The 23,485-nt window shown below is 43.4% G+C and overlaps 1 protein-coding gene across 1 annotated transcript; it reads right to left on the reverse strand.

Annotated features, from left to right (window-relative positions):
• Nucleotides 1–1,421: 1,421 nt before the first annotated feature.
• Nucleotides 1,422–23,286, reverse strand: RECQL (RecQ like helicase). The gene is made up of 16 exons (XM_070946678.1): nt 23,201–23,286; nt 19,756–19,867; nt 18,761–18,838; nt 17,305–17,499; nt 15,695–15,874; nt 14,587–14,693; nt 11,708–11,906; nt 11,169–11,335; nt 10,672–10,753; nt 8,861–9,009; nt 8,663–8,780; nt 8,436–8,574; nt 7,372–7,463; nt 4,951–5,167; nt 4,632–4,761; nt 1,422–2,201 (listed from the first exon to the last, which is right to left on the reverse strand). Exons 3-16 carry the CDS (start codon nt 18,777–18,779, stop codon nt 2,040–2,042), a joined length of 1,956 nt encoding a protein of 651 aa, XP_070802779.1. The 5' UTR covers nt 18,780–18,838; nt 19,756–19,867; nt 23,201–23,286; the 3' UTR covers nt 1,422–2,039.
• Nucleotides 23,287–23,485: the final 199 nt, after the last annotated feature.

Below are 23,485 nucleotides of genomic sequence, written 5' to 3' on the forward strand. Positions count from 1 at the left end.
GCGCACTGCAGGCTTCCCAAACTCTCTGCACATCCCGATTTTGCGAAAAACTGGTCCGCTTTTTGCAAAAATGGGACGCACAGGGTGGGGTTTCAGGAGGCCAAAAATGGCTGTATTCGGTGTATAAATCGCACCAACATTTCCACCCTCTTTTATGGGGGGAAAGTGTGTCTTATACTCCAAAAAGTACAGTAAACGATTAGATTGAATGCTCTGAAAGGCCAATCCGATGCATGAAGTTTATTTCCAAACATGTACATTTCAAAGTATTTCTAGCAGGACTACCAGATTCTGGAACAGCTTTGCTCCCTATGCCATCAGTCTTGTAAACTCGCAAGATTCGTTTTTCTTGACCCATTGAGACTTTCTCTTTCACTCAGGGAAGGAGAAGTGAGGCTTAATACAATGTGGGAATAGAGTCTGTGTTTTTATAGCAGGCCTAAATGTTTACAATTGAACTTCACATGCTTAAGGAGTTTTCTGTAAAGAATCTGTGAGAGCCCAGGCTCTACGTAAGATAATCATTATATTCTAACTCTCTTCTAAACTAAACTATATTTTCCTTTTAAACTTTTAGGGCAGTTTTCAGAATTTCAAGGCAGCTTCTTGATATTCTGGGGACAATACCTTTGATTTGATAATAAAGGACATCTATTATAGGGTTTTTTTTAAAAGTCATAGGGAATATTGTATTTCCCTTGACTTAAAAAAAAACCTATAATAATTTTACATATTATGTAAATACATAATATATATTATGTATAATACATATAAATATTAAGCATTAAGACTTAAGCCATGATTAAAACTTTTTAGAGATATTAAAGTGACCAGATTCAGATACTGTTCCAATTTAATAAACATTTACTTTGAAGTAGCATTTCTATACTTAAAAATCAAGATGGACTCTAAATCCTGAAGGTGTTTGTTGCTTACAGCCCTTCATTTAAGAGCACCATCAAATAGTTCAGTTTAAAAAGTAAAGGGCTACTTTGAGCTCAATTCAGTGGTGGGTTGCTACCGGTTCGTGCTGGATCGGGCAAACTGGTAGCGGTGGTGGGAGGCTCCGCCCACTCGCCCGGATGCTTCTGCACATGCGCAGAAGCTTCTGTGCATGCGGAGAAGCGCCGTGCGTGCACACACGAGTGAACTGGTAGTGACGGGATTTGGATCCCGCCCCTGGCTCAATTACATGACAATCTTTTGTGGTGTAATTAGGGAACCTGAGTGCTTGTACAAAACCAATCATATCTTCAAGACAACATCAACATGGAGAATTTACTTTGATGATGACTTAAAAAAACATGGAAGCAGTACTAATGGAACTGTATTCTATGTTCATAGATTTTTTCTACAGATGAAAGGGTCTCTATCAGAACCCAAAGCTTCCAAAGCGTTCTTCCCCATTTAAAAAAAAAACATTTTCTCTTCACATTTTAAATCAGAAACTTTATTCAACATAAATCCACTCAGCTATGTCTTTTAGGGATAGCAGCTAAAATAAGCACCCTGTTGAATATTTATACCAGAACTAGATTTTTATCCACAATCACTGGAACTCTCAGCCTTTCAGGAATTACTTTTGACATTTGATGTGTCAGAATAAACTTCGCACGCTGGACTTTTCAAGGAGAAGCGAGTGTATAAAGTTGCATTTCAAGGCATTTTTATTTCAGCAGCAAATTGGAAGAGTTCATGCCAAAGAGGAGCCTCCCTTCTGGAAAAGCCATTTCTTTTTTTAAAGACAGCTTACTTTCCTCTATGCCAAGCCTCTAACGCTTGTCTCAAACTTCCCAGTTCCATTACCGTAGGTTTTATATCTGCATTTTTTAAAAAATCTGACTGTGTATGTATGTTTAAAAACATAAGGAAAGCAGTTTCTTTTGCCAACATGGCTTGGTGGCCAGGGAACAGCAGGTAATAGCAGTCACCAATACGCGGCCTGTTTTCTCCAACCAAATTCTTTTTTTTTTCCTGACTCTCTGGCCTGTCTTCCCACAGGCAAAGATGTGTGTAGGTTGTCCCAAGAAGCAACTTTCTTAATCTATGATCACAAGCTCATCTTCCTCTTTATTAGCCGTAAGTTTGACTTTTTTTGCTTTAACGTGATCTTTTGAAGGAGAGTCACCTTCCTGGTTTGGGGATGTAAACTTCATTTTCTTTCCTGGGGTCCTCGGACTGGATAATTGAGAACATTTCCCCTGTTGATGAAGCCATTTTTAACATATTAGAGCAAATACAAACTTTACATGGGTAATGCTTTTCTGAATCTTCTTGAAAGTTCTGGCAAATATCTATATATAAAAAAATGGCTCTGTGTGTGTTCCAGCATAATTCTGGAACGCCTCGATCAATTTCAACTAAACTTGGTACACAGATGACTTACTCTCTGGAAAAAAATACTGTGGGGGTAAGACACCCCTAGCACCCCTCGGTGTATGTGTGTGTTCCAGCATAACTCTGGAATGCCTGGGCCGCTGAAATGAAAAGGAATGAATTGTATCTATAGAGTCAAATCACAGTACTTTTGACAGTGATAGTGTGCATTTTGGATTCAAGTTCTGTTAAGATACAGCCTGTTGTGCCTTGAAATGGCTTCTACTGTACAGCACAGTGGAGTTGCCATGGTAATGGCTTCACAGTACTCCACAAGGGGGCTCCCTCTGGTAAGGGGGATTGGTTCTTAAAAAAAACCCACCCTAGGTCCTCGGCTTCAAGCAAAGAGGGCAAGTTGTCTGGGGAGGTGCCTGCTAATGAAGATAATCACCTCAAAGGCAGGATTGGGATAAATAAATACCTGGGCAATGCCAGGTTATCAGCTAATAGTTCCATAAAAAAGCAACATTTTGCCTTTCTCTGAGATAGGCTATAGGGATAGAAAAGGCATTGCTCTGGTTAGACTAATAGCAGGACTTCCAAATATGACCAACTCAAATCAATATGACCACTGCCAAGAGATTTTTGATAGCGTAGACCAAACCTTTCGGAGGACACCTGATTAACTTCTCTAGAACTAGATATTAGCAATACAGGAATCTGATAAAACGATGTGAATGTGTTTCGAATATTTGAAGCTTGTAGATCTATTACCACGCCATATCTCTTTGGAACTGATCGCGGAATCATTTAGCTGACACACAAGTCACATTTTAAAATGGTGGCATTTAATTCAGCCTCCCAGCAGCCTTTAACTTTACTATCTGCTCACACCAGTAATTTAATGTTTGTGAGTTTCACAAAGCTGAGACCTCATGTGACTGCACAGATTCTACTTTAATTGTTCAAGAAATCATGCATCAAGTAGTTACTTGTGTAAATTGCTCCCAGATGTGGTATTCAACCGGTTCAGACCAGTTCAGGCGAACCAATAGCGCCGACGATCAGCTGGCCCCGCCCACCCGGCCCCGCCCTATCCTGTCCTTTATTTCCTTCTTTCTGGCTCAGCTGATTTGCGTGGCACAGCTGATTTCCATGCCTCCACTGTTCTACTTACCGGGGCTGCCTTAGAAGGTAAGTAGCTGAGCTTCAAATTGCTGTATTTTGAACACTGCGCGCAAGCGCTTTAGGCGCACACGCTCACCGAACTGGTTGTTAATCCGGTTGCATCCCACTACTGGTTGCTCCCCTTACACAAACACACGTTCAGGAAAAAAAGTATAGGGTGGAATTTTGAAACAGTCAGTTCTTGCTACAAGCTCACTGGCCCAAGGAAAACTGCAGCCACATCAAAATTCAAATCTCATTGAGTTCTGTTATCCTTGGAAGATTCAAGACTAACAGAAACTGTCTTGGGAAATCAGCTCCAAGTAGAAACAGCTGCCTGTTCCAGAATTCAAAATTACCACCTTAATATTCCTGGGAAGGCAGCAGAGCTACGAGAGGCTTCTCAATTTGTCTCCAAGTTCTATCAGATAGAAATCAGGCAAAGATAACGAATAGTAACATCCTAAGGCGCTTCTCAGCAATATAAGCAGGGGTGAAATGCTCCCGGTTCGGACCGGATCGCCCGATCCAGTAGCGATGGAGGCGGGTGGTTCGGAGAACCAGTAGCAAAAATCCCTGCCCCCCCCCCCCCCCATGTCCAGCTGAGCCGCACAATCATCAGAGGCTTTTTTTTTACTTTTAAAAGCATTTTTTCTACAACCTCTTCGGCCGAAAAAATGCTTTTAAAAGTAAAAAAAAAAAAAAAGCCTCTGATGATCGTGCGGCTTAGCTGGGATCATCAGAGGCATTTAAAAGAAAAAAAGGGTTTTTTTCTTTTAAATGCCTCTGATGATCCCAGCTGAGTTGCCTGATTGGCAGAGGCTTTTTAAAAAAGCCTCTGCCGATCAGGCAAATCAACTGGGATCGTCAGAGCCTTTTGAAAGCATTTTTCTACAACCTCTTCACCGAAGAGATTGTAGAAAAAATTATTTTAAAAGTAAAAAAAAAAAAAAATTGGCCACGCCCACCCAGTCATATTAACCCCCCACCACCACCAAGCCACGCCCACAGAACCGGTAGTAACAAATTTTAGATTTCACCACTGAATATAAGCTATAGTGAAGATTAATAACTTTGAAATATACCACAGCCGGAATGACTGGATACTGCTGTTGAAAAATAAGGGGGAAAAAATAACACAGTCTCACCTTAGCAGTTTTATTTTTGCCCTGTATCCCTTGCATAGTGATAACGTGACCTTTATCTTTCAGAAGGTTAGCTCTGGGTCCTATCTTCACATAGGATATTGTGGCGAAGGCTGTAAAGCTGAAGTCTTCCCTGGAAGGCAAAGTCTTTTTGTTAACTGAAAGGGAGGATTTAAGAGAAGGATTTTATAGGACATGCACTAAGATTAGACACCAACTGCTCAAGCCAGCAATCTGTATAAGAGAGACAAGCACTGGGGTGATGAAGAATTTACGTGGGTGGCACGGGAAAGGGCAGATTTTAAAAAGCCGCCGAACTTACTTCAGATACTGCTGCAGAATCAAATGGGCAACGATTCTCTCCAATACATCACGGGGAAGTTTGGGAGCGGCAATCTCCAATCCCAGTTTCGATAGACCCTTCCCCAGCCAAGCATCGATCAACTTCAGAGGAGTGAATTTCTGCTTCATTTGGTCCACCTGCTTTAAAATCTTGATGAGTTCCCTGCAGTGCTCCGTCACGTCCATCTTCTCCAACGCTGAGAGGAGAGAATTCACACACATGAACACAAATATCAATCCCAAGGAAAGCTAGCAAGATAAAAGCAGTAATTAAGATTCAGTTTCCACCCTACATTGGACCTTTTGGTAATCAACTCCTGTGTTTCTAAATACCGGTATGTGAAAAACAAAAAAATGAAAGAACAGAAACCAATCGGGGATCTGCCCAGCAGAGTGGTCCAATAAAAGAAGAAAGTGAACCAAACAAATCTGAAAACACAGGTTCTCTTGTCCACGGGCCAAATCTTTCTAATTTCTCATACAGTGATTGTCAGCTTTGGAAGCCATATTAACCCCAGAAGCTTCCACGCAGCTTCGGAAAGGAGGGGGGGGTTAGTTAGACATAATAGCATCCTTCTTTTCGGTCAAGGTGAGGGTGCTCCTGCATCTGGAGGAGAGGTTGCAGTGGTGGCTCAAGTTGGGACAGATGGTGATTGGGCCATGTGATGGACTGATGGGTGCAGGGACTGGATATGGGATTTTGATTTGAGGGAAAACCCGGAATCTCAGATTCGGGTTTTCCCAGATATGCCAGTATACCTATTCCAATAAATGAAAGATTTGGGATGACGGAGTTTTCTATTGGAGTTGGGTCGTTCTGTAACGCTGACAGCGATCAGCTGCATCAGCCGCTTTCAAAGAGGCCCTAGGGATCCATGGATTCAGGACTTCAGACTATGCATCCCTAATTCAAATATTGCCGGTCAAGGAAAGCCTACGCAAGTCTATCGATAGCATCCTCGATGTTCATCTCCACAAACCAGTTGTGTAATTAACTGGTAAGCACTTTAAACTGTACTCCAAAATCTCAAGAAAACAGACATCAATGAAAGTGTTTCATATGACCAGTTTACAACTGGGGAAAAAAGGCGGCATTATCTCAGATTATCACCTGCATTTCTGTCAATTGTGAGAGCCCTGGTGGTGCAGCAGACTAAAGCACTGTTAAGTAACACCAGCTGCCTGCAATTACTGCAAGTTCAAATCTCACCAGGCTCAAGGTTGACTCAGCCTTCCATCCTTTCGAGGTAGGTAAAATGAGGACCTGGTTTGTGGGGGCAATAAACTGACTTCGTATTAAAAAAAAAGAACACCGCTTGGGGGGGCGAAAGCCCTACTAAGCAGGTATATACAAAAGTATGAAGGCTATTGCTTAACGCATTGTAAGCCGCCCTGAGTCTCCGGAAAATGGCGGCATATAAATCAAACCAATAAATAAATAAATAAACAATAAATAAATACTGTGTTTTCACGAAAATAAGACTGGGTCTTATTTTCTTTTGGACTCTGAAATAAGCACTAGGGCTTATTTTTGGGGGGGATCTTATTTTTCCCCCCATGTACAGGAGGTCCACTTCTTCTGCTTGCTCATGGCGAGGCAGGCGGCCACATGTGAGGTTGGGGGTGGAGCTGCCTCACGTGCCCCGCACTGCCTCAGGGCCCCCACAGCCAGGCCATTCTATTGTGTTGTGGCCGCAAGCAAGCATAAGTGGGCCCGTGGCCACATGGCCTCCTGCTGCACATGGCTGATGATGATGCTGCTGTGAGGCAGGTGTTGGGGCGTGGATGGTCTAGCTGAGGGGGCTCTGGGGTAAGGCACTGTAGGACAGCTCAACCCCCCTCACCTCATAGCCATGGGCAACCAGACGGAATGGGCAGCTGCGCAGGCTCTTGAGTAGGGCTTATTTTGTGGGGTAGGGCTTATATTGGGTGCACACGTAAAAAAAACATGCTAGGGCTTATTTTGGGGAAAGGTCTTATTTGGGGGAAGGTATTAGACTGGGAAGATAACTCATGCCTAAGACATTTCTGCTATCTTTTCTCATTTGCACATGAGTCAAACAAATCTATTACGCAGATGCCTTCAAAAGCCCCGATAGAGAAATGGTTACTCATTTGATTTGTGAACGTCTGCTATGCTATGTTAACTTTGATCAGCAGGAAAGTCTGACGATATTCTTAACAATCTCTAATTGTGCCTGGTGAACCGTTACGCTAACGGCTGAACTAAAGCAGAGATATACAACAGGGTTTTGGAATCCGGAACAATGACTCACGACCGGCTTTTATGCTTATGCAAATTATCACTTTCATCTTCAACCTCTTAAAATTCCAGTTCGTAAAAACCGAGTTGGTAGCGATTCTCTCCATTGGGTTTTCTTTTTCCTGCTCTCCCACTTACTCTCTTCTTGGCAGCAGTTATCACACATTTTATTACAACTGGCAGAATCCCAGGCCTCGTCAAAGTGATGAGCAATCTGGACTCGGCGGCATCTGCAGCAGAAATACCAGAGTCAGAAGCAATCAGTGGGCCTACGTACGCACAGCCACCTACTGTCTACGGATACTCCTCAACGACTTACAGCAGGGGTGTCCAACTCGATTTCATTGAGGGCTGCATCAAGGTTGTGTTTGACCTCAGGGGGCCACGGTGGGCGTGGCCAGCTCAACATCACTAATCAAGGCTCTGTTTTCGGCCCCGCATGGCCCACCCGGGCTCCATTTTTGGCCGTGATGACTTCCTGTAGCCCTCTGCCAGTGAAAGTGGACCTCAGAGAAGCTGCATGTGGTCCTCCCGGGCTCTGTTTTTGGCTGTAACAGCCTCCTGCAGCCCTCTGCCATTGAAAATGGAGCTTGGGGAGGCTGTGCATGGCCCTCCCGAGCTCCATTTTCATTGGCAGAGGCACCGCAGGGCAGCCTTTCACTGTATCCAGAACTGGCCCACGGGCCAGATCTAAGCACCCCGTGGGCAGGATTCGGCCCACAGATCTTGAGTTTGACACCCCTGACCTAGTCTACGGATAATCCTCAATTGTCATTGTAAGTCGAGGACTACCTGTATTTGTTTTTGAAGTTCTGACATCTGCCCCTTCCCCAATAGTCACATGATTGCATTTTGGGCACTTGGCAACCAAAATTACAACTGTTCACAGAGCCCTAGTCACATGATCTTGCCTACAACATTTTTGCTGGAAATTGCCCTGTATTTTTAGTTTCCAGCAAAACCTGTCCTTTAGCATATGATGGTTTCGCTTAACAACTGCTGCATTCACACTGCACTTAACCACCATTGCAAAAAAGAAAAAGTCATAAAATCAGGTCCGGTCACATGGTAACCGGCTTTACGACTGTCATGACTTACAAACCAAAAATTCTGGGTTCAATCACGATCGAAGGTCAAGAGCTACCTGTAGTTTCAACACAGGAAAACATCTGTCAGTCCCATCAGTGAAGAAAGTCACTTGCCTTCCCATATCGTGACAGTAGGAAACCATCCCATACAGCTTCTGTTGTCCCACATTTTCCATCACCACCATAGTGCTGATTCTGAATATGTCACCAAAGCCATAATATAAGATGCAATCGGCTCTCTGGTCATCCCGACCTGGATTGAGTTTAAAAAAAATATACATTTTCACCCGCAGCTAAGAATCACAAATCTCTCTCCAGAATAGGTTCTCGCTTAAGTATACCTGCGCGTCCGCTCTCTTGGTAGTAATTTTCCATGGATTTACTCATGGAATGATGTATGACGAACCTCACGTCTGGCTTATCAATTCCCATGCCGAAAGCAACAGTGGCCACCACAACCTGAAACGTAAAGACGACGAAAATCAGGACATTAAGTCATTCCCGGTTGAATAGAAAAACTTCCGTATCACAAACTCCACCTGGATTTCGTTGGCACACCACCGCTTGTGAACTCTGCTCTTATCTTTGGGCTCCATATTTGCGTGGTAAGTACCTGCTTTAATCCCCAGTTTTTGTAAACTCATAGTAACTTGCTCAGCATCTTTCTGGGAAAAACAGTAGATGATTCCTGTGTCAACAAAATAAGTAAAGGCTATTTAATGTAACAGAATAGAAGCAAAGGAGAAGGTTATTTAACCCAGGGGTCCCCAACTGCCAAGGCTGCAGCCCACTACTGGACCTTGGCCCATTCAGCACTGGGCTACGCAAATGGTGGGTGAGTGTGCATGAGCACACAGCTCCACTTGCTAGCGCAGCTCCATTTGGGTGAGCAGTGGGCGTGTGTGCCATTTGCACAAATGGGACCTGCACACACCTGCCACTCACCATCCGCTCTCCCTGTCCCCACCAGACAGCAAAGCCAGAAAGGTTGGGTCCAGGGGTGAAATCCAGCAGGTTCTGGAGAACCGGTAGTGGAAATTTTGAGTAGTTTGGAGAACCGGCAAATACCACCTTTGGCTGGCCCCAGAGTGGGGTGGGAATGGAGATTTTGCAATATCCTTCCCCTGCCACGCCCAAGCCACACCACGCCCATCAAGCCACGCCCAAAGAACCGGTAGTAAAAAAAAAAAAAATCACCACTGGTTGGGGCCCCCCATTTAATCCATTTAGCATAGTGGTATTCAGTAGGGATAAATATGGCTTCATGCATAATCGTTTGGTGAACCAAACCGTTGGTATTGGGTGGTTCATATTTGAACTGAAACATACACAAGGCTGTTTTATTCCTGATATTGGTCAAATGTTGGCTGTTCCTGGAAGGGTTTCCTTTGGGGAGTGGGCAGGGAAGGCTTCATAGCAATGAAAAAACCAAGTTTGAATGGTTTCTTGAGTGATGGCAGCAGTAGATGAGAGGAAGAAGGGGAGGAAGGGATGAAAACATTGAGAAGATAGGAGGCAAGCAGGCCAGTGGGATTTTGATAGAATACTAGTAGCTCAGGAATGAACCGTGTGGTCCTTGGTGCTCTCTGAGCTTGGTTGTTTTCTTGCAGACATTTCATTACCAAACTAGGTAACACCATCAGTGCAAGTAGGGAGTGAGGTTCTCTCTAATTTTATATACTACTGGCTTGCCCTGTCAGGGTTGGTAGAAGTCGACTTGGTGGTTCCTTGATTGGGTTGTTGTTTACTGTTAGCTCACTTGGCAGTTCCTTGATTGGGTATTGTTTGCTTCTTGATTGTTAATCTAATCTTAAATCTTGCATTAATCTATGCACATCTGGTCATGATTACTGTGGAGGAGGTGTTTTGGACTTTTTGTTTCCTTTATGGCCTTTTGATTGTCTCTTTTGAATGGTATGTAGTTGTTGTTTATGTCTATGTGCCTGTTGGTGGCTGATCTGCTTGCATGCCAGGCTTTCAGGAATTCTCTTAGCAGTGGGATTTGCTATGATGGAACACTGGTGGTGGCAGCCGATGGGAGAGAGGGGAGAGGGAACTGCTAGGAAGATGGGAGGGGCAGTTTTGCCTTATTTGTACCCTAAAACCACTCCACCATTGCTTAAAGTTTTGTTTCAGGCAAAACCCAGAACACACACACACACACAAATCCACAGCAGGTGCTTAATTTCCAGAAGGCAATGTGTTGTTTTTTTTGTTAGATTAAAAACAATACACATTTTCTATTTTGAGCATGTGCTCAGTACTCAAACAGGGTGTGGGACAAGGCTAACCATGGTGATCTCTTAGAGATGCTATCGTATTCTCGGAAGGGATTCTTTAGACTGTTCACCTGAGAGGCCTTTGTATCTTCCATTGATGAGCTTCACAATATCCTCAATGCAATTCTGAGCAGATGATGGCTTCTGACGAACCTAAAATGAATTAATTTTTTTTTCAAAAGGCATTCAAAAATCCCTTCTTTTAAGTCATTTAAGCTTTACATAAACTTAAAATTGGAATGTTGAGGCCATCTGTTCTAAAGTCAGTACTTTTCAGCACCGGCAACTAAAACGGGTGGACTTCAACTCCCAGAATTCTCCAGCCAGTAGGCTGGTTATATGTAGAATTCTGGGAATTGAAGTCCACAAATTTTGAAGTTGCCAAGGTTCTAAAACACTGTTCTAAGTAAATAAAATAAGAGCAATGAAAGCAGAATGAAGGACAAATTAGTGATCTCCAGACTTGCGTTCCAGCAGTCCTGGACATTTTCCCAGAAGATATAGGGGCAAATTAGAAGAGATTTTAGTAATTTAAAACAGGGTGGGGAACTAATGTTAACAAAAATACCTCGTAATAGAGATTGGGTCGGTTGAAGGATGCTGTGAAGGTGATGCATTTGGGCACGCAGAGGATATTCTGCGCATCGCGCAGCACATGTCCTGTCGCAGTGGCAGTCAGTCCAATCAAGGGAGCATTGGGAAACTGCCGTTTTAAGATCCCAAGCAACTTGTAATCTGGATGTGTAAGAAAAGAGCAGAGATGTTGCATTACATCACTGATTGTGGGCCAAGTTTGGTGTAGAGGTTTAAGGCACAAAAGGTAGAAATCAGGAGACTGTGAGCTCATGTCTCGCCTCAAGCATGAAGCCAGCTGGTTGACTTTGGGCCGGTCCCTCTCGCTCAGCCCTAGGAAGAAGAAAGCAGTGGGAAAGCATTTCTGAAAAAGTTGCCAATGTTTTTCTTCCGAGTGGAGAAATCCCCCTCACTAAGCGCAAGATAAAAGGTATAGGATAACGTTCAGAGAGGGGAAGAGCAGTAATTTGATTGCTAGCAGAGAAAAACACCAATTCTCCCTCTTTGCATTAAGTGTCTCCTGGGTAGATATACCAGGTCTGAAGTCATGCCCCCATTGGCTACAGCAATGGACTTCATCTACGGCAATCCGGGTCAGCTGTCCTGTTTGATAAGCTTTTTCTAGCTTTGACATAAACATCTTGCTTTTCGCTATCTTCTCTGGAGTCACATAAAGAAGCTTCAGTTGCGAGTTGCGAGACAGCATTTCGGCATGAACCCACTTCACGTGTTCCTGTGTGGGAAGAAAAGGAGATCATTCAAGCCAGTTAGAAAATGCCAAGGCCTGACTCAATATGGGTCAGTTTGTCACACACGTTTTGGCACAAATTCCCCTCAGACATTTCCAAATATTTAGTTGCTAATGTTAATGTTGCAGTTCTTCCCAAGTGAGGTACAGAAAATTAGTCAGCGTATTCATGACTGGCAGAGACATGGTAACAAGGTCAGCCAATGAATAGGGCTTAGTAACAAGGTCAGCCAATGGGAGCTGAGACAGCAAGGAGCCTGGGCGTGGCTTAGCTGTGCTTAGCTCTGAGTGCTGTGCTGAGACCTGAAACTGAAACTAGTCTGCTCTCTGAACTGAAACTGAAAACTGTTCTCTTCTCTGCTTTTGGTATTGTATATTTACTTATGTGTTGTGTACACAAAGAGAAGTTAATGAATCCTGCTGAATCAGTCAACTGTGTGTGCCTTCTGGATGTGATTGCTGCTGCAAACTCTGGCAAAACTGGACATAGGGGCATCATGCATCTGACTGTGTATCGGTAATGTGTTCAATTAGTGTTTTTCAAACTTGCCGATTGTAAGATGGGTGGACTTCAACTCCCAGAATCCCTCAGCCAGCCACGTAAAGTTGCCAAGTCTACCCATGTAAAGTTGCCAAGTTTGAAATACACTGTGTTAAACAGCAGTCCATATATTCATACTGAATACGATAAATGCTGTTTTGCTTTTTCCCCCCACAAAAGGTGCCTAATTTAAATATCCATTTCAGAGATGTGGTCCTTTATTCCTTCAACTGTTAACACCACTTATCACTGGACATACTGGCACGAGTAGTCAGCAAATAAATTTAATAATGATAGTCATGATAATGATAGTCTTTCCTGCTTTTCTGCACTACCCATTATATAATCATTCCTTTTACAAGTACTGTATTTTTTGGAGTATAAGACATTCCGGACTACAAGACACACCTACCTTTTTGGGGGGAAGAAAACAAGAAAAAGAAAATCTGCCTCCCAGCAATTTGCCTCCTTGCAGCAATCAGTGAAGGCCGAAAATGGGGCGCGTGGAGGCGGCAACAGGCAATGGCAATCCCTGCAGCCTGAAACAGCTGAGGGTCGGGAGGCCGATCCAACCGACAATCAGCTGCTTGTGCTAATCAGGCTGTGCTGAAGCTGAAGCTGAAACTGAAACTGAAACAGGCTGTTTGCTGTTTGCTCCAAGGAGGCAAATTGCTGGGAGGCAGAGGCCAAAGGGTGAGGGCCGGCGGGTGGGCAGGGCTACATTCGGTGTATAAGACGCACCCAAATTTTCATCCTCTTTTAGGGGGGAAAAATGTGTGTCTTATACTCTGAAAAATATGGTAGTCCTCAACTTATGACCATAATTGGGACCAGAATTTCTGTTCTAAATCGTTATGTTAAGCTGAGTTGGACCCAATTTTATGACCACTTTTATAATGGATCATTACGCAAATCACTTTGGTCATTAAGCAAATGCCACAATTTCAGGTGTGAAGCCATTCTTCCAAATGGGCGTTTCTTGCTGGAAACCAGCAAAGTAAAGCTCACAAATTGCAACCATGTGATTGGAGGACACTGCAGCTGTAATCAACGCAAACTGGTTCCTGCATTGCGATCACGTGATCACAGGGATGGTGTGATGGTCATAAATGGGAGGACTGGACTCTTTTCAGCACTGCCGTAACTTTAAATGATCACTAAGTTGAGAACTACTTGCATGAGGCTTGTTTACAGTTCCGATTTTCAGCACTAGAAGTCTTTAGAGATTCACAGTCATCCAGGTCATGGTTGTCCCAAAGGTGCTTTTTTCAGGCGGCAAATGGACTTTGTTTTTTCTTTTGAAGACATTTCGCTTCTCATCCAAGAAGCTTCTTCAGCTCTGACAGGATAGTGGGGAATGGAAGGATTTATATTCCTTGCAGGCAGCTATTAATCTGCATCCTTTTAGAGCAGGGGTGTCAAACTCACATCGTCTCAGTGGTGTCACATGATGTATCGTGACTTTTCCCCCTTCGCTAAACTAGGCGTGGGCGTGGCCAGCAAGTGACGCATCTGGCCCGCGGGCTGCGAGTTTGACAGCCCTGTTTTAGAGGGTCATTGAAGCATTTGGAGGTTTATCTGTGTCCTCAGGGTCACCTGAGTGGTGCTAATGGTTCCTTTCAGCACTAGCCATTCCAGATCAGAAACAAAAGCAGAAGGCGACAGAAGTAAATTCTGATTTGTCTGCCAGATAAAAAAAGATCATTTCCAAGTTGGAAGCTTTCAACAGAGCCTGTGGAGTTTCTCAGTCATCCAGATCATGGTTGTCCCCGAAGATGCTTTTCCAAAAGGCAACTGGACTTCCTTCGTTTTTTTTTCCCCTTGAAAATGTTTCGCTTCTCATCAAGAAGCTTCTTCGACTCTGAAGAACTGAAGTGAAACATTTTCAAGGGGAAAAAAAATCAAGAAAGCCAAGTCCTTTGGCTTTTCAATCAAGTATTAAATCCAATGCTGTTTGTTGTAGCATCAACATATAGATCTCTTCGAATAATCTTTTTTTTTTCCCTATGTCATTTTGGTGGCAAGACTCATTCTAATCAGCAGAATCACTCTTGTTCACTTACAGCTGCTGCTTTCAAAAACTAACATCTCTGGTAACTGGTCAACTTGGCACCTAGCCCATACCTTGCTGCTGGAAGCATTCAGTAAAGTTGCTGATATACCCAGCTGTTCCAACATCATTAGCTGATCCTCCATGAGGGAGATGAGAGGACAGATCACAAGGGTGAAGCCTGGAACAAAAAAGAAATCGTATTAATCACTGGAAAAATGTATTTTCTTTGTAGGCAGTTTTGCATTTAATAAGAGAAATGTCATACTGCAGAAGGAAAGTGGGAAGGCTCCTTGATGCTGTCTGAGGTTGACTGTTTTCCTGCAGACATTTCATTACCCAAACTAGGTAACATCATCAGTGCTAATTAGGAGTGGGGTTTGCTCTCTGTTTATATTCAAGTGTAGGGAACCCCAACCTCTGGTCTGTGGACCGGCACTGGGCCACAGCATGGCAGAAACCGGGCCGTGCAAACAAGCTAAGTATCAAGAGTTTGCAGTAGAAAATCAAATCCAGAAAAGCACAGAAAGATAACTGATGCAGCAGTATTCATTAACTTCTTTATATACATATAATACATGAAGATAAATGTACAATACCAATATAGATTTTTCTTCAACGTAGTAGCAGTTACAAGCAAAACACAAGGCAGGAGAGAACAGTTAGTTTCATTTTCAGCCGAGCAGACTAGTTTCAGTTTCTCTGCAGACTCAGAAGCTGCAGATTAACACACACCCTGGCTCCAGTCTGTCTCAGCTCCCAAACAGCCCTCATTGTCTGACTTAGTTGCTATGCCTATACATTGGCTGACCTTGTTACCATGTCCTATTCCAATTGATGAATATACTCTGACACGAAGCCCCATCCGTGGGATGCAGACAGCACACCAAACCATGCCCTCTCTGGTCTGCGGAAAACCCTCTCTCCATGGAACCAATCCCTGGTGCCCAAAAGGTGGGGGAGGGCACTGTTCTAGTGGCTTGTTGCACTAGATTTGCTTAACGGCAATCTTACCAGCAGATGGAAGTTGGAAGGAAAATGTTTTCCTATCTGTTTGTCCTAACTTGTCTGAAGAGTATTAGGTTAGAAAAGGCTGTTAGAACATTATGCAGTATGAATCCATTACTTCTTACTGGCTTCAACCAGCAACAGTTGCTTGAGTTACAAAATGCAGCTACTTACCCTGAGAACCTTCTGCCGGCAACTGATAACACAGGCTCTTTCCCCCTCCAGTAGGCATGACGAGGAATACATCTCTGCCTGCCATTGTTGCATTAATTGTCTCCAGCTGCAAGGGCCTAAATTTCTGGAGGCCAAAGCTCTTTTGTAACACATCCCTAATCTTTGCGGACCACGGAAAGTCTGCGAAAAGAACATTTGAAAACAACTTTTGAGGTTCGTTTGGGTATAGAAAGACAGTTTAAAGGGTTTTCTCTGCAAAGGGGCAACAATGAACCAAATTTTAAATGTTGTCCATTTTCTATACTGAAAAATAAAACCCCTGTACTGAGACCATTCAGCTGGAAAACCTCAGCCAGAGAACAAGATGTAGAACTACTTGCTTTTCCATCTCCATTTTCCTCTCTTTTACAACCAATATATTCATTGTGCAATAGAAACGAGAATCAAAGGCCAGCAGGGTAAGACCCTTTCTGAAAAACCAAAGTCAATTATGAGCAAGTGAACTACAGCCAACTTCTTTTGATCTAAATCAGGGGTGTCAAACCAAGGCCCCAGGAGCCAGATCTGGCCTGCGGGGTGCTTAGATCTGGCCTGCGGGGCCACCCTGGAAACAGCAAAGGACCAGTCTGCAGGGCCTCTGCCAGAGAAAATGGATCTTGGGAGGGTCGCGGGCAACCCTCTCGAGCTGTTTTTGCTGGCAAAGGGTTGCAGGAGGCAGTCGCAACCGAAAGCGGACCTTAGGAGCCTGTTTTCACGACAGGCTCTACTAACCCCCGACACAAGTGACATTGAGCTGGCCAAGCCCACCCTGGCCAGCCCTCCCCCCCCCGAGGTCAAACACAACCCTGATGCGTCCCTCAAAATCGAGTTTGACACTCCTGATTTAAATGAACATCAAACTGGTGGTTATTTATATGTCAAAATGTTATGACTGCTTAATATAGCAGTGAAGAATCTTCCCCAAATTTTAAATTCATCTGAAGCAACAAGAGAGGGAACTTTGCATGAAGTATGGAGAGCATGCAGAAAAGGATTTATGCTGCTTTCACCTCATTTAACTAAAAAACAGAAGTAGCCTATTTTTCGGAGTATAAGACGCACTGGAGTATAAGACGCACCTTAGTTTTTGGGGAGGAAAATAAGAAAAAAGCTGATTGGTGGGTGGATCGGCCTCCCGAAATACCCCCAATCAGCTGTTCCTAGAGGTGAATTTTAGCAATAGGTTCATTGGTTATGAATTCTGTGCCTTGCCTTTTTTTCTGCCTCTGAAAACCTCCGAAACAGAGCTTCAGAAAAAAAGGCTTTTTTTTTTCTGAAACTCTGTTTGGAGGCTTTTTTTCTGAAGCTTCTTTCAGAGGCTTCTTTCAGCCTCTGAAACCTCCATTTGAGCTGCTAGGCGGGGCTACATTTGGAGTGTAAGATGCACCCAGATTTTCACCCTCTTTTTGGGGAGAAAAAGGTGCGTCTTATAGTCCGAAAAACACAGTACATAAAATTAACAGCCTTTGCATTTAATAGCAGTGAACATCTTTTGAATATTGAACGTAACGTTGTTTAGGTCATTGTTTGACTCTAATGGCAACATAATAAAGATTCTGGACTTGCAAGACCTTCTTTGTTCCAGTCCTCAGTTGCTGATTCATTCTCTTTGCTGCTCCCGCTTTCCGTGTCGGAAAACTGTCGTATTTTCTTCTTCAAGATGGTCTTCTTTTGAATTAGTTGTTGCTGATGTTCAAGAAGTTCTTGAATCTGGATTTCCAGTGCCTGCAGTTCATCGTCAACAGACCCCAGCTCCTCCTGCAGCACTGAAGAAGGGGGAAATTGCAACATTTTTTCCCCATTTGGTGGGAAATTAATACACCCTGCAAGGAATTGTCATGCTTTCTCTTTCTCTTATGCTTGCTCCAGCCAGGCCTCTAAAGTAGCTCTAAAGAAAGACACGCTCCAGTATGGCTAAACTTGTCCATCAATATATCCAGTAAGGCCCCTTCTTTCCAAACTTAAAGCTAATTTAGCCCAAATCCAAAAGATCTATAACACATCCATGCATATACAGTAGTGGCCAAAATTGTGGAAACCTTTTGGGGAAAGTGTATTTTTGAGGTTTGATGGCTAATAACACCACTTTTGGAGGGGGGGGGGGCGTTCAGGATAATCATATTCCACTGCTGGAATGGCCTGGGAATAGACCAGAGTTTAACCCAATTGAAAATCTATGGAGCTGACTAAAGAAACTTGTTAGTCAGAAGCGACCCAGCAATAAAACCCAGTTAATAGAAGCAATCATTCAATCTTGGTTTCACATTATAACAGCTGCAGAACTAAAAGACTTGGTTCACTCTATGGGAAGACGTCGTAAGGCCGTAATTCATGCTAAAGGTTACCCAACTAAGTATTAACTGACAAGGGGATAATTTTTGCCTATCTTGGTTTTTCTACATGTTTCATTTTTCTTCTTTATACTGTAACTGCTATTCTAATAGCAAATCCTTCATAAAAGTTATTGCATTACTTTCTTGATTAAATTATCTTCCCATTGATATATAATTTTATGGTACTACTCCAAAATAAAGTGGCGTTATTAGCTAGTTTTAGAAAATACACTTTACCCAAAAGGTTTCCACAATTTATACACACACACACACACACACACACACACACACCTTTCCCCACTGGCCCCACTCCCATCTATTCTCTGTCTCCCAAGTCTCAGCTGATCGGGAGGAAATGGGGATTTTGCAGTAACCTTCCCCTGGAGTGGGGAGGGGATGGAGATTTTACAGTATCCTTCCCCTTCCATGCCCACCAAGCCACGCCCACCAAGCCATACCACGCCCACCAAGCCACACCCACAGAACCAGTAGTAAATTTTGAAACCCACCACTGATAGAGATAGATAGATAGAGAGATAGAGATAGAGATATAGATAGATAGATAGATAGATAGATAGATAGATAGATAGATAGAGATAGATAGATAGATAGATAGATAGATAGATAGATAGATAGACAGACAGACAGACAGATATAACCTGTTGTAATAAAGTATTTTGGAAGCATGAGTTACCTGAAAGAGTAGTTGACATCTCCTTTAAAGTGCTTCACTAACAAATATTGATCAAAGCAATTCTCCAACAGTTTCTTCCTGGGGGAAAAAAAAAGTTGCTGTCAATTGAGGACTACTTGTAGTCTATGCTAAGCCTAACATGATGAATAAAATGCCAGGGTTGGACTATGTTTGTGTTTAAACCCTGTTTGATGGGCACAGCCTGATCCGCCAGTTGCGTCCCTATCTAGATCGGGACTCCCTACACACAGTCACTCATGCCCTCGTTACTTCTCGTCTGGACTACTGCAACGCTCTCTACATGGGGCTCCCCTTGAGGTGCACTCGGAGGCTCCAACTGGCGCAGAGTGCGGTCGGGCGGGTGGTGATGGGAGCGACATGGAGTTCCCATGTGACACCTCTCCTGCGCGAGCTGCACTGGCTCCCGGTGGTCTTCCGAGTGCGCTTCAAGGTTCTGGTTATCACCTTTAAAGCGCTCCATGGCTTAGGACCTGGTTATTTACGGGACCGCCTGCTACCACCAATAGCCTCCCACCGGCCAGTACGCTCCCATAGAGAGGGGCTCCTCCGGGTGCCGTCGGCCAAACAATGTCGGCTGTCGGCCCCTAGGGGGAGAGCCTTCTCTGTGGGGGCACCTACGATTTGGAACGAGCTCCCCCCGGAGATACGTAGGATCCCAGATCTGCGCACCTTCCGCCGCGCGCTTAAGACTTTTCTATTTTATCAAGCTGGCCTGGCCTAAATCTTCCCCCTTTTTAAATGTGGAAATTTTAAATTTTTAAATTTTAAATTCGTCTTATTTATAGGGGTATGGGTAAGGCGTTTTAAATTGGGGAGCCATTTTAGATTTAATTCTGTTTTAAACGTATTTTAATTGTTTATATTGTATGTTTTTAACTTTGGCTGTTCACCGCCCCGAGTCCTTCGGGAGGGGGGGCGGTATAAAAATCTAATAAATAAATAAATAAATAAACAGCATCCCTAGTCCCACTTACAACTCATTAAATTCAACAAGTTGACAGACATCATGTAGTGCTTAAGATCTCCAACATTCCACTGGTCCTCAAGTCGCCTGAGGAAGGAATACATTTTACTCTGCCCCGAACTCTGTGGAAAAGAGCAATAATAGTTTGTTATTAGATAGTCATTTTTTCATTTTAAAGGCAGGTTTTTTTTAATCCAGATTTTAAACTAAAAACAAAGACTGTGGTGCAAAAGACCATTAAGAAAACACTCAAAATCTACGGTAAGGCAATACCTTTTATAACGTAAGAACCAATTCAGAAGTCCTAAAATAGCAAACAAGCTTATTATTTCTCCTGAAATGTGCAACTAACCTGAATATCAGGCAGAGCAAAGAAGTTTAAAAATCTGGCACACTGTCAACATTGGAAGACTGTTGATCGGATTGGTTTAAACTCTTCTCTGAGCTATGCGGATTTCAATTGTCAGTAACATTGGGACAAAACCAGATGTAAAAGATAATTCCTACATCTGTTTTCTTTCTTGTATGCAACCTATTGTGGCCACTAGAGAGCAGCAAATCATCTGTTCAGTTCATCTTTTTGGGCTCATCTTGGGGACTTGAATTCCACACCTCTTCAGGTTGCCAAGGTAAAGAAACATTGCTATGGGGTTTTTTTAAACAGAGGGGGAATCTTTGAGGCAGCACTGACTCCTGGCAACTGCCTGGACAAGTCCCTGCAGTTTTCTTGGCAAGATTTCAGAAGCGATTTGCCATTGCCTGTTTCCTAGGGCTCAAAGTGACTCATAGAAAGCATCAAAACAAAAACAAGCCAATATAAAGATGGAAACACCAGTAACAAAGATGCAGCCATTAGTACTTTGCAAAACAAAACCCTTGTCTTTAAGAAATAAATCTTTAAAAAAATCTGTAGAGCAGGGGTCTCCAACCTTGGCAACTTTCCCCACTGGATAGTGGGGAATAGAAGGATTTATAGTCCTTGCAGACAGCTGGTCATTTGCATTCTTTTTAGAGAGTAGTTGAGGCCACTTGGAGGTTTATCTGTGTCCTCAGGGTCACTAGAGTACAAGTAGTCTTCAACTTACAACAGTTTTTTTTTTAATTTAATTTATATGCCACCCTTCTCCGGAGACTCAGGGCGGCTTACAATGTGCTAAGCAATAGCCTTCATCCTTTTGTATATTTTTACAAAGTCAGCTTATTGCCCCCACAAACTGGGTCCTCAATTTACCTACCTTAGAAAGGATGGAAGGCTGAGTCAACCTTGAGCCTGGCGAGATTCGAACCTGCAGTAATTGCAGGCAGCTGGTCTTAATAACAGGGTGCTTTAGACCACTGTACTACCAAGGCTTCATTAGTGACCATTCAAAGTTACAACGGCACTAAAAAAGGACCTTATGAGTTTTTCACACTTAACGATCATTGCAGCATCCTCCTGGTCACGTGATGAAAATTCAGATGCTTGACAACTGAGTCACATTTATGACGGTTGCAGTGTCCCAGGGTCACACCATCCCCTTTTGCAACCTTCTGATCAGCAAAGCCAATCGGGAAACCAGATTCACTTAACAAACCGTGTTACTAATTTAACCACCGCAGCGATTCACTTAACAAATGCAGACAAAGAAAGTCGTAAAATGGGGCAAAACTCTCTTAACACACATCTCACTTAACATCATAAATTTTGGGCTCAATTGTGATCGTAAATTGAGGACTACCCGTTGTACAAATGGGTGTGGAGCCTTTTTGGAACTGCTGAAAGGACCACATTGTAGATGATGGAGATAGATGATGCCGTATCTCTCCCCCTCTGCTGAGAGAGAGCTGTTCAGGTGACTCTGACAACACAGATAAACCTCCAGGGAGGAGGAGAATATAGGAGAACAAACGTATCAGGACAAGATTCAGCAGTCCATCTGCATTTAAAAGACAAACGCCACTCTTTTGAAGATAGCAAGGTCCACATTTTAGACAGAGAGGAAGGCTGGTTTGAAAGAGGGGTCAAAGAGGCCATTATGTCAAAATTGAACAGCCCTCTCTCAACAGAGGGGGAGGGATACGACATCATCTATCTCCAGTCTACAACACAGGCCTTTCAACTGTCTCAAGAAGGCTCCCCACCCGTTTGCACCACTCAGGTGACCCTGAGGACACAGATAAACCTCCAGGTGGCCTCAACAACTCTCTAAAAAGGATGCAAGTGACCAGCTCTCTGCAAGGAATATAAATCTTCCCATTCCCCACCATCCAGTCAGAGCTGAAGAAGCTTCTTAGACAAGAAGTGAAACGTCTTCAAAGAAAAACCTCCATAATAAAATAATAATTAAAAAAAAAACACCTCCATAACTGTCTGCTTTGCCTCTGCAACCAAACAAGACAAACACAGACTTCAAGGGATAATTAGACCTGCAGAAAAAACAATGGCTACCAACCTGCCTTCCGTTGAGGACCTGTATATTGCACGAGTCAAAAAGAGGGCTGTGAAAATATTTACAGATCCCTCGCATCCTGGACATAAACTGTTTCAACTCCTACCCTCAAAACGAAGCTATGGAGCACTGCACATCAGAACAACTAGACACAAGGACAGTTTTTTCCCTAACGCCATCACTCTGCTAAACAAATAATTCCCTCAACACTGTCAAACTATTTACTAAGTCTGCACTACTATTAATCTTCTCATGGTTCCCATCACCCGTCTCCTCCCACTTATGACCGCATGACAGTAACTTTGTTCTTGTATCCTTACGATTTATATCGATTGTTTCCTTCGCAGGAAACAAGACATCCCGATAATAAGCCCAATCGGGCTTTTGAGCACATGGCAATAAGGCCAAGTGCTTATTTCAGGGTTCAAAAAAATATAAGACAGGGTCTTATTTTTGGGGAAACACGGTAGACCCAAGAACAGTTTTTTCCCAAACGCCATCACTCTGCTAAACAAATAATTCCCTCAACACTGTCAAATAATTTACTAAGACTGTATTACTATTATTCTTCTCTTCCTTACTAGCATCTATCTCTTCCCACTTATGACTATAACCATGCTGCTTGTATCTTTCAATTTATATTGTTTTGTTTCCTAGTACGATTTGATAGCTTATTAGTATCCTTGACTATCACTACGTGTTGTATCTTTTTATTCTTGATGAATGTATTTTATTCTCCTTATGTACACTAAGAACATATAAAGCACCAAAGACAAATTCCTTGTGTGTCCAATCACACTTGGCCAATAAAGAATTCTATTCTATTCTATTCTATTCTATTCTATTCTATTCTATTCTATTCTATTCTATTCTATTCTATTCTATTCTATTCTATTCTATTCTAAAAAAAAAATCAGTTGCCTCTTGGAAAGAAAAAAAAAAAAGGCACCTCGGAGTCCCTCCCGGAGCAGCCCTCGACCTACCTCCCATCCCTTCCCTTCCCCTTCCCCAAATGAGGAGACCAACCTCTCCCTCCGCCGCGCTCAAGAAATTCCAGCCGGCATCTTGGCCCCGCCCCTTTTAGTTCTTCTTTCTCCCTCCCGCCCTTTCCGGGCCTGCCTTAGCCAATCCGCCGCGGCGCGCGCCTCTCCCCTCCTGGCCTCGCGCTTTTTACCCCTCGGCCACCTCAGCTCAGCCGAAGCTCCGCCCCCACCTCGACGGCCGGAGGAAGGAAGCGGAATAAAGCCGGCGCTGATTGGCTCGGCGCTCTCGCCCCAATGGGATGGCGTTTTGGATCGCGGCGGCAGAGCG

This window comes from Pituophis catenifer, unplaced genomic scaffold, assembly GCF_029215685.1.
Source record: "Pituophis catenifer annectens isolate HBS135680 unplaced genomic scaffold, rPitCat1.0.hap2 SCAF_7, whole genome shotgun sequence".
Lineage (NCBI taxonomy): Eukaryota > Metazoa > Chordata > Lepidosauria > Squamata > Colubridae > Pituophis > Pituophis catenifer.